Genomic DNA, 11,965 nt, shown 5'->3' on the forward strand with positions numbered 1-11,965 from the left:
TGTCTATCCCTTTGTTTGCAGAAGCAATACAGTCTTGCAAAACTGCAAAGTTGAATTGTTATTGGATTTCTTTTGCTTGAACAGCAAGTCAAATAAAACTTGGGTTCTCCCCCCATCATTATGTGAGAACTGGAAAACAGATTTTGTTGTTGGGTTGGTGGCTGTTTTGCGAGGCTGGATGAGGAAATCCTTCCTCACACTAGTCAAAATGCTCTTGTAGAGCCTCTTACTAAAGCAGCAATGTTCAGGTCAAGGGCTTGACAAACATACTCACCCCTGGCAAGTAGGACGGTTTCCCTGGAAGTTTGCCCATTAGCTTCTGCAGAATTTAAGGTGTTATTTTTTTTTAAAAAGGTTAAAGATGAATGTGGCGGGGCAAAGATTCACCAGCGCAGCGCCTCCTGCTGGTTGTCCAGGAAATTAGCTCTTTTCCAGCTCCGGAGCGCCCTCTGCCAGCTGATGTCTCGCTTGCCCCTGGCCCCCGTGTCCCTCCTGGAGCCCAGTGCTCTTTGTTGGGGTTCTACCCACTGCAGCAACCCACAATCTGCCTAGGGGGACCCCCAACCCCCTATCCCCGCCTTGCCTCAGTGGCTACTGCCAGTCACCATCTAGCCCCCGCTCACTGGGGTGGATTGCAGTCTGTAAACCATCATCGGCAAAGGGGGGTTGGACCTGCTGCCTCTGCCTATCTCTGGGCCGCCCCTCTGCAGCCCTAGTACCCTTGTGGGCCCTTAACTCAGCCGGCAGCCTGGGGCTTTGCTAGGCTGGAGCTCCCCAGCTCCGTCTGCCCTTCCCCAGCACTGCTGCACCCTAAGTACCCGCCTCAGCTTCCCAGGCAGCCAGGTCCTTGAGAGAGTGTTTGTGTTTCACTTGCTGGCCCTCAGCCCTTTTATGGGGCCAGCTGTGGCCTGATTGGGGCATGGTCCCAGCTGCGGCTGCTTCCCCCAATCAGCCTAGCTTTTCCCCCGCTACAGCCCTGTCATGGGCTGTTTTAAGCCCTTCAGGTCGGGAGCAGGGTGACCACCCCGCTACAATGAAAGAAAGATTTCTAGCCTTACAACTGCAAAGGAAACCTTTAAAATATGACCAGCTGTCTTCTGAGCGTGCAAACAGAAGGCCTCGAACAGTGCATTGGCATGGCTTGCCTCCATTCATCTCAAGGTGCTCTTCACTTTGAAGCCTGTCACTCACCCAAGCCTTGTCTACATACACAAGTGTCACTGGTTTAACTAAAAAAAGGTTAAAAACCAGTTTAGTTAAACAGGTGCAAACCCTGTGGATACCCTTGTACTGATTTAAAACTGGTCGTATTGATTTAGCTTGTGCCTGTAAATTTACCAACGCAAGTTAAATTGATATAAACCAGTTTAAACTAAATTAAGAGGGTCCACGCAGGGGCTTGAAGCAGTTTAACCTGACTTTAATTAAACCGATGCAAAATTACTATGATCCAATTCTTCAGCCGCTTAGACCAGTGTAAGTCAGGAGTATCTCCACTGAAGATAGAGTTACATGGCTTTAAAACTGGTGTGTGAGTGAAGAATCAAGTTTATGGGCCAGGTCATCAGCTGATGTAAATTGGCAAAGCTCCATTGATGTGTTGTACCCGCTGAGGCTCTGGCCCTTCTGGAACTTCTGGGGGGTTTTCTGCTCTCTCTCCTCTCAACCAAGCCATGCCCCCTCTGAAAACTGGCAACAGCCAGGATCTGTCTTCCAGTCTAGTGACCCAATGGATGATGTGTTCAGGGCTGCCCTAAGTGAACAAATTCCATCTGCTTCTCTGTTATCAGGACCAACCTGTTGGTGAAGAGGAGAGTAGCTCTGAGGACTGAAACTTTTAACATCAGTGCAACTTAAATAACATCTCAAAATAGTGGACAGTGGCCTGTTTCATAAAAACTCACAGCTTTTGACGATGTAGTAGCAGGATCCATGCAGCAGTGAACAGTCTTAACATTTACATATATTAATATATTTGACCTTTGTTTTGTAAAAAGGTTGCTACAATGAGAATTTGTATATCCTTTAGGATTTTACGAGCACGCCCTAGGGCCAAATTCAGAGGTGATGCTAAGAAGTCCAAATTGGTAGAACTTAACATTTTCTTTCCGCTCTGGAATTATATTGTATTTGAGTTGGATGAAACTATCACAAAGTGGTTACAAAACCAGTGTTGTACATGTAGGGAGGATTTTGAAAACACTCAGCATTGGCTTAACTCTGCTTCTATTGACATCAAAGGATAATTTCAATGGGAATGAAGTTAGGCAGACACCTTTCCAAAATCCCACCGAGAAGGTAGGGAAGCGTTAAACACTGTTACACATCACCTCTGTACTCAGCCCCACCCCACTGCATTTTAATACTGGGCATGCAGATTTCTGCCCCGCATCTCATTACTGTTTCTCATTGATTCTAAAAAATCAAAATTTTGGTGCAAGAACAGAATTTGGTCCAGATTTTCAGGAGTGAGGACTGCTCTCCGATGCTCCAGGGTGCTCTCGTTGGCAGCAAAGGCCTGGTCTGGCAGCACAACAGTGGCTGGTATGGCAAGGTACTGCCTGCCTAATCTCGCCACAGCGGGGAAGCGGTGCTCATTGGTTTTCCACCAGTCCAGTGGGTTGGTGCTGCGTTTGCAGAGAGGTTCCACGATGTAGTTCTCCAGTTGCTGATGGATTTCAGGCATGCTCTCCGTTGGATCTTTTCCCAAAAGGATGTCATACATGCTCTGGGACTGGCTATTTGGGCCTCTGTCTTTATGAGCAGACAGCTGGCCCCCTGCTTCTCCTACCTCTGCTTTGTAATCTGAGTTCGGCACCCAGAACTGGGTAGAAGGCGGGGACTGGTGGTTGAAGACCTCCGACAGCATATTTTTGACTCTCTTATGCAGCTCGCTCCTCAGGTTGGGACTCAGGAACCTCATCTCCTTGAAACGAGGGTCTAGAAAAGAGGCAATAATCGCAGGGCTTTCCAGCACCTTCTCATCCTCTGATATATTCCAGCGCTGCATCAACTCTGACCTTATATTGCCGACCACCATCTTGATGACATCGCTGGACTCTTCTAACTGCTGCCCAATGGCAGCGACGATACCGTGGATGCAAGGCATCAGAGAGGAGATGGAGATGTTCTGCTCCTCACGCAAGAATGATGTGGCGATCTTAATCGTCCTCATGACCGGCACCAGGTCCTGCAAGAGCTTCCACTGGTGGTCAGCTAAGTTCTGCACAGCCAACGTCCCTTTGGGATGTTCTTCCAGCAGGGACATGATTGCCCATTTGAGGTCCAGGAGGCTCTCGCACATCTCAATGGTAGTTATCCAGCGAGAACCCACATCCATCACCAGCTTCAACTTGGTCTTGTTGATGGCTTCCAGCTTGCTGTTCAGCGAGCAGGTGGCTTTCGCATCCTGTTGGAAGTAGCTCACGATGCCCCGGGCAGCAGTCAGAGCCTCTTGCACCTGCTCGACCTCCAGCCCTGCCTTGATACACAGGTGCAGAGTGTGGGCAGCACAGCACAGGCTGGTCCAGCCATAAGCCCTCTTGAGCGGCTGCGAATTCAGCACTGTGTTCTGCAGGCTGTCGTGCATCACGCAGAAAATGGACTTGTTCGACAACCCAAACTCTGTCAGGATACTGTAGAGCTTCTCTCCTAAATCGCCCTCCCCTTTAGTGTCATGCACTGGCTGGGTTTCCAGGATACATCTTGCCCGGCGCCACTCCCCGTCGATGAAGTTGGCCGTGATTGTCAAGTATGTCTGGTTGGGCTGGGACACCCAGAACTCCACGCAGATGACTATGGACTGGGCTGTTTGCAAATAGCGCTCCAGGTGCTGCTTCACCACATTGTATCTATGCCACAGCATGCTGGAGAGCTGAATCGGAGATGGGAGGGTAAAATTGGGCTCTAGATACCCGATGAGGAGGCCAAAACCCTTGTCTTTCACTACGGAAAGAGGATGGAGGTCACGAAATATCATCTCAAGCACCAGTTCCAGAATCACATCAGTCCTTGGTTCCGAGCAGGACGCGGCATGGTACAGGTGGTTTTCCGGTGTCATCTGCCGGGACCTCTTTATCATGTTCTCCTGAGCCATGCAGTCAGACTCGGAAGCCTGGTCATCCTTCAGCTGCGAGAGCAAAGTGTCGCGAATGCTGTGCTTCCTCACCAGGTGCTCCCGCATGGTGGTGGTGCTGTTGTGAAAGGAGAGCTGCTTCTTGCACACGTTGCACTCGACATAGGCATCTCCCAGCTTGGTGTAATAGTTCCACACCTTGGACTTGCGGCGGTCAACATAGAGGGAGGTGCTTGTACCATCGTGATTTGCACCTTTCTCCCTCTTCCTCCTGGAGGCTGGGCCGAGGTTGGCTGCCATATTGTAGGTGTTGAACACCATCGATATTTCCTCTGTGAGAAGGAGAAATTCGCTATTAATATCATGCAAAAAAATTGCATTCGTTCCCTCCCAGCCCCCACAAAGAACAGTAGTTTCATTATTTTATAGATTTTCTTAGAGTTTCAGGCCTGAAGGCACCATTAGATCATCTAGTCTGATCTCCTTTATATCACAGGCTATACATTTCACCCAAATACCCCTGTGTTGAGCCCAATTACTTTAGTTAGCCCAAAGCATTTCAGTCCTCAGGAGACTAAACTGTGTGCCTCAGGCAAAGAACAGGAGAGACCAAGGTGCCACCAATGCCAGAGGCCCCTGCAATGGCAGGGGATTGATTAGGTGAGATATGCCCAGATGATCCCACCAGGCAAACCATGCCTCAGGCTGCAGAGGAACATGAATAAGGGACATGGATGGTAGAGTTGTAGGAAAGAGATCTCTATTGAACCTGCTGGGAGACCAGTATTATGTGCGGAAGTTCTAGAGTTGGTGTGAAAGCCGTCTGGTTCAGCCAGCATTCCTGAGCGCCTTGGTGCCACACTGAACTACGTCCCTCCTGAAATCTGACCCTCTTTCTCAGGTCCACTCATCATACTACAAAGCTGCATGAAAAATTAAGTATAAACTTTTAGTTTTAGTTGGGAAGGTCTAATATTATCGTTTAGGTCACACTTTATATAAAGAGGATACATTTATAAGTAGTTGACACACGTTTAATAGATGTTATAAGCATCTACTGACATGAGTGGCATGTACTCTAGATGGTTATAAGCATATCAGTAGAAGGCATTATAGGTGATTACGAGCAACCTGTTGACTTGTGGGACTCTAACAAATGGTTAATCAATTGTTAGAACATCTATTCATCTATTTGTAAACTACTTATAAATGTTCCCTTCGTGTGAAGTGTGACCATTATTTATACAGCACCGTACAGGGGCCTGGCTCTTCACAGCCATACACGAGGCAGATGATAACATAACAATGGCATAATGGCATTGTTGCAAAATGCATTATGAAAAAGAGGCCAGGGAAATGCACCTACCTTGCACTGTCTGAGGGTAGGACTGAGTGATAACAGGCAGAGACGGCTCTTCTAGTACCTCCTCTTTGGGCTGTGCGTCCCCTCCGTTGTCCTCTGGCTTAATACATTTTTGCAAGAACTGAGGTGCCCTCTTGGGGTTTACATCTGCCATTTCGCTCTGAAGGGTGGAAAGACAATGATCATTAGAACGACGACGCGGAGCGTGGTCCTGCACTTCTGACTTAGGTGATTCAACAGTGGACAGCTGGATAGGGGGCCAGATTCTGTCCTGGGTTCCATAGGATTTACAGTGGTGTAAGCAAGGTCAGAATGTGGCCATGGTTCTCCTCTACTATGGATATTACCTCCAGGTAATGACTAGCAATAACATAATGCCTGTCAGCCGTGAATTTCACAGCACTTCGCAAAGCGAGTCAGTATTGTTACTCCCACACATTTGTGCCACTGTATTTGTAGATTTTAAGATCACTGCAATCATCTAGTTGGAGCTACTATATAACACAGGGCGTGGAATTTCACCCAGTAATTCCTGCAGTGGAGGGAACTGATCTTCCCTGTGAAGACAAGACTGCAGTCTGTTCTGTCTAGATGCTCAGATATTGCCGTGATGGGCAGCCATATAAGAACCCAAGCAAATAGAACAGTAGTATAAACAGGTGCATAGCAGGGCTAGCCATAGGTCAGTCAAAGGAAAACCTCTGTAAGAGATCCGATGGGTGGGGTTTCCTTGAATGGCAAGGATATCTGTTCTGATTTCCTAGCGCTGAGGAAATACTGACTTCTAAATTCCCCCTTACCTCCCACCTTCAGTCATATTCAAAAGCTAAAAACCAGCATTCTATCTATGTCAATATCAGAAGGGATGCTTACAGCAGCCATTTATTTAAACAGGTGATCTTTTAAGCAGCTGATATCTACAACTGCACTGCAGCACTCCATGCAAGGAGGAGGGGCCATTTGGCAACAACCTGCAAAGACCAACAAGCCTTGAAGGCATCATAAATCATCAATGTAAATATCATTTGGACGGAGAGCTTTGCAATCAGGAATCTGTTGTGTCACCTTTAAAACACTTGCCCATATGCGCTCCATATAGTGCAGAAGATTTTAGAGGAAAGCTGCATGTCAAATTATGTAGCATTTCATGGGTGGCTCGGAATACCTATTTGTTATTTTACAATCACGAGATCTCATGACATCATTAGATACCATGGTGATAGATGCTATATAAAAACCTAAGCTAGGTCATCTTTGACAGCAAGAAGAAAAGAGAGCAAGACCTATTTTCAAGCCAAAATTGCCGTCTCGGCATGGTTTGCACCTGTTTCAGCATGTCTTTTTAAAGTCCAACCCAGGCTTATCTCATTTGCTAATGCCTCCTCATTTCTTCCTGCTCTCTGCTGCTATTTATTACTGCAGCTGCATCATTTAACTCTGCAAAACCGTCCGAGGAGGGGAGGACATGCCGTTTGCATGAAAAGTGCTGCACAATGCCATCGAGAGTTGCGTTGTATTGTTAAAGATGACCGTGGAAATAACCGAAGTGGTGACGTCACATTTAAAAACCTCCAGCTGGTCATATGCAGAGGCTGTAGTCAAAGAAGCTCTGCCTGGAAAATAATTTCAAGGTTAATTTGCTATAAGAATCTCTATTTTATCTCCCCTGCTTTAAAACAGATATTATGTCCAGCACAGAAAAATATACATCGTGCATAGACTGAAGCAAGGCTTAGACAAATGAAGAAACAAGCAGGCATATGACAGTGTATACTCACTGCTTTGTTACCATGGGCATAATACAGGCTGGTGGGTTGTTTGCAGTCTCTGAGCTCTGTGCAGTGAAATGGGATAGCTAACCTTTCATCTGGAAGTAATTCATTTAGGGCTCCTCTCAAAAGTTCACACTGGGATGAAAAGTGATCAGAACTTAAATGGATGTGTTCTTGGATGCCAACGAAGCTGCAGGCACGTCAGAGCACAGATGCTGCATACAAACTTATGCTTGTGTACAAATGGGGGAGGCAGGGGGGACTTACAGTTCACATTTATAATAATACCTCTGCATCTTCAAAGGACTGTGCAAAATAATCCAATTAATCATTAACTATTTCAACATCAAGGGATGAATTCTGCCCTTGGATACCCAATTAATAAGAAACAAATGTTAAGTGTGGATAATTAGCCATTGGAAAAAAATCCTAAAGGGAGTGGTGATTCTTCTTCAAATGCTGGTCCCTATGTATATTCGACATGTGGGTACACATGCACACCATGCCCCTGATTTCTAGCAAGTAGTGTCCATTGGTGCACACCTGTGCAGTTGCCCTCCTTGTGCTCTGAACTAAGGTCACTAGGGGATCAGCGCCTCTACAGTTCCTTCTCACCGCCACATGGTCTGAGTTGGAATCCTGTGCCTGTAACTCCCTCTGCGTCGTCTTCTTCTGAACCTGTAAATATAATTGTACATAGTTTTTAATATTCCTAGTTTTGTTAGAGTTTTAGCATTATAGCATGGTTAGTATAGCTTAGTTTTGCCCGCTGACAAAGACTATGCCCAAGTCCTGGGGTATAAGAACTGTATCTCCTGCCCCTCCTTCTTCTCCAGAAGAGATGGACACCAGCACTGCCTCTGTTGCCTTGGAGAGGTCACATCTCTGCTAAGTACAGCATCGGACACTTCCCACCCCCCAAACCTGCAAGGGACGAGCTCCGACTGAAGAAATACCTTACGGAAAAGGCCATGAGACCGCAGTTGGATCCCAGCCAGGGAGACAAGCACCCCCACCCCCACCTCCCCCCATACAGCAGCCTCAGCCGATGAGCAGAGCCCCTAGGAGCATGAACTCAGGAGCCAAGGCCAGAGCTACTAAGGTCAAGGAATCATTAACAGGAATCCCTGCTATTTTAGACGATCTCTTGTTCGTTCACTGTGGGTCCGTCTAGCAGAAATCTGGTAGAAGACTACTCCATTCTTACTAACCCAACAACCGCTGGATTCCTGAAAGGTCTCGTTAGGACCTTCCCAGTGCCGCTGAAACCTACATCAAAATGGAACCTCGTCTTAGTACTATTAATACTTACCAGACCAGTCTTTAACTGTTGGCCATGTATTAAGTGTCCCGCCTCTCCATGAAGATCGCCTTCCCTAGTTGCCATCACATCAGCCAGATGGGTGAGTGACCTAGGAGCCCTCATGGCTGACCTGCCATATACGATTTTTCATAAGGAGAAGGTTTCCCTTCAGCTACATCCGAAATTCACCCCCACGGTAATTTCTGAGTTTTATATGAATCAACTTATTCACTTACCAGTATTCTTTCCAAAACCTCATATTCCAAAGAGGAGAGGAGACTTCACTTTCTTGATATCAGATGGGCTTCGGCATTTTACCTGCAAAGAACAAAACTGATTAGAACATCACCAAGGTGATTTGTCGCTATAGTGAAGCAATTGCGAGGACAACCATTATCTGCTCAGTAATCTGATTACTGAGTAGATTTCTGGCTGCATCATTCTTTGTTATCAGTTGGCACATATTCCAATTCCTCCCCCGGGTCGGAGCCCACCCCACTAAAGCACAACCATCCTCAAGAGCATCCCTTCAAGAGGTACCCATACTAAACGTTTGTAGGGCAGCTACCTGGAGCTCCGTCCATACATTCACGAAACATTATGCATTAGTTCAGGCCTCCTCTGCAGATTCAGCTGTTGGTATAGCAGTATTACAGACGTCTATTCCAACTGCATCCTTGTTGGAGAGGTGTCGGTCCGCGCTACCATTTATGCCTTCGGTTTGGAGCATGAGGAGGACAACTGTGCAGGCGCAGACCAATGGACACTAATTATTAGAAATCTGTCTCATGGAGTGCATGCATACCCTCATGTGGACTATAGATAGAGACCACACATCTCAAAGAATCTCCTGTTACAGATAAGTAACCTCCATCTCGTAAAGTCTTCCCATCAAGACTGGATGACTTTCTGGAAGAGATGCTTTAGCCAAATACTTATTTTGGGGCTCAATCCAGGAGTAACTGGATAAAATTCTATGGCCTGTATTATTTGGGCGGTCTGATTAGATGATCTAGAGGTCCCTTCTTACCTTAAAAATCTGTGAGTTTGTGAAACCCAGAATTTGGCTTTAACTAATTAATACAGGACATGTTGCTTTAATTAAATATCCCTCAATATATATATATATGGAGATATACTTATCTCATAGAGCTGGAAGGGATCCTGATAGGTCATGGAGTCCAACCTCCTGCCTTCACTAGCAGGACTAAGTACTGATTTTGCCCCAGATCCCTAGGTGGCCCCCTCAAGGATTGAACTCACAACCCTGGGTTTAGCAGGCCAATGCTCAAGCCACTGAGCTATCCCTTCCCCCCTTTATTTAGTAAAAGTGATAGCTGTGGTCCACTGTGCAAGGCTCAGGACTGGGAGGCAGGATCATTGAAACCACGCAAAGCCTCATCAAAATCCATGGTGAATCTCCTCAAGTGCAATGATTCCTTAGGCTCTCATGCCGTCAATCCAGTTGCAGGCACGGGGTCCAACCTATTATGTCAATCAAAGAGTATATCGAATGAAGGCCCAGTCCTGGGAATTGCCACGTGAACTCAACTCACAGTGACAGGGAGAATTGATAGTGCCCAGCTCTCTGCAGGATATTTAGGGATAATCTTTCCTGCAGCAGTGCATAAAAAAAGGCTACAATCCCATCAGAAGGGTCCAGGTGGTACATACTACCAGAGCAAAGTGTGCATTGTATATTCATGATATACATCAAGAATGATGTTTTTTAAGCAGAAGTCAGCATTGTTGTTGATGGAGATATGGTCTCATAATATCAGAATATGCGTTTTCTGCATACAGCTCCAGTGGCCAAAGGATTTTGAATTACTTTATGAGTTCAGCCTAGCAACATACAATCTGCTTGTAGCCCAAAGAAGATGGATGGTCTTGTGGGAAAGGCACTGGCTTGGGACTCAGATCTAGGTTCAGTAGCTGGTTCTGCTACACATGCACTGTGTGACTTTGCACTTAATTTCTCTAGACCTCAGCTGCCCATCTGCAAAATAAGTCTGTAAGACTTTCTTATAGTAATGGAGTAACCAATGTGGCCTAATGGTTAGAGTATGGGCGCTTCACTCAGGAGACTGGGAGTCTGTTCATGGTTCTGCCGCTGGTTGCTGGGTGGCCTTGGGCAAGTCACTTCACCTCTCTGAGCCTCAGGGTCCCCATCTGTAAAATGGGGCTAACGATACCAAACTCCTTTGTAAAGTGCATTGAGATCTACTGAAGAAGCGTGCTAGATAAGAGCTGCCTTTGGATTATAAACTTTTGGGGGCAGGGACTGATTCTTACTTTGTGTCTGTACAACACTTAGCACCATGGGAACCTGATCTCCTTTGAAACCTTTCGGTGCTACCCTAATACAAATAATAAATAATAATGATCATTAGTACTTATCGCTGGAATGCAGCCACCTCTGGGCTGGAATGCTGGGCAACACACTTAGTACAACAGCTGAGGACTGAAAGTGAAGAATTAAAGGAATCCTCAGTTTCTGTTTTCTACAGCTGTACAGTGCTTATGAATAGTATGTATTCTTAAATGATTCATTCGGCATTCATTTTTACATAATAGATTCACACAGACATTGTACAGTAACATATTCATTGTAGATTTCTGTCAGTACATTTTTTTTTATAACTGTTTTTCTTTTATACTCTTCCCCTTGTCAGAAACGATGACCTACCTAACTACAGTATTCCCAAGGCAAGGTTTCTCTGACCTCTACAGTGCTAAACAGAGGGACTGAATGTCTGCACTCAGTCATGCAAATGGGGTCTTCACTGCCTTAGAAAAATCTGTACAGCTGAAGAATGGCAGAGGACATTAAAATAAGCAAAACCAAAACCAAAACAACACCTGACACACTGGAAACATTAACATGAATCTTTGCAAATAAATCAGTTGTTTGCAGTGTTATTGGTCCCAGGATAGGAGAGAGACATATAGGTGAGGTAATCTTTTATCGGCTCACCCTCTATTCATGAAAGAGAGAAACTTTTGAGCTTCCCTGAGCTCTTCTGGTCTGCAAATAAATCTGTCCAGTGCTTTAGACCTAGGGGAGTGCCGTTCACATGAGCATGTGACTTGCAACTCTGTGGGCATGGAGTGCGTCTGGCCTCGTAAAGCTTTGCCATACCAGAGGATTGAGATGCACAGTTCTCTCAATTTCCTAACATATTTGTAATAGAAGTGGTGGCATTGGAATAAATTCAAGCAAAAAAATATTTAGGTCTCCATTTGCAAAGGAGTAACCCCAGAATATTATTTGGAAAGGAGCAACCCTAGCATGGAACTTGAATAGAATCTATCCTGTCCTACCCTGTCCATTTGCAAAGCATCAGCCCCAGATTTTCATGGTTACCGACCTGAAAAAAACTGTAAGAGGGAGATTTAAAAAAGGGGGGAAACATCCAACAAACTGACAAGTGATCAGGCAGCACAATCCA

The 11,965-nt window shown here is 45.9% G+C and overlaps 1 protein-coding gene across 1 annotated transcript; it reads right to left on the reverse strand.

The window, feature by feature from the left end:
* Positions 1–737: 737 nt before the first annotated feature.
* LOC117889069 (zinc finger BED domain-containing protein 1-like) lies at positions 738–7,293 on the reverse strand. Its single transcript, XM_034792890.1, has 4 exons — positions 7,217–7,293; positions 6,763–7,051; positions 5,442–5,598; positions 738–4,407 (listed from the first exon to the last, which is right to left on the reverse strand). Exons 2-4 carry the CDS (start codon positions 6,772–6,774, stop codon positions 2,360–2,362), a joined length of 2,217 nt encoding a protein of 738 aa, XP_034648781.1. The 5' UTR covers positions 6,775–7,051; positions 7,217–7,293; the 3' UTR covers positions 738–2,359.
* Positions 7,294–11,965: the final 4,672 nt, after the last annotated feature.

The sequence above is a fragment of the Trachemys scripta genome, chromosome 16, assembly GCF_013100865.1.
Source record: "Trachemys scripta elegans isolate TJP31775 chromosome 16, CAS_Tse_1.0, whole genome shotgun sequence".
Lineage (NCBI taxonomy): Eukaryota > Metazoa > Chordata > Testudines > Emydidae > Trachemys > Trachemys scripta.

Bases quoted from the DNA above. Each gene is read 5' to 3' on its own strand.
- LOC117889069 (XM_034792890.1), bottom strand. The intron at 4,408-5,441 runs GTAGGTGCATTT...TCCTTCTCACAG, and splicing joins CTACCCTCAGACAGTGCAAG to AGGAAATATCGATGGTGTTC.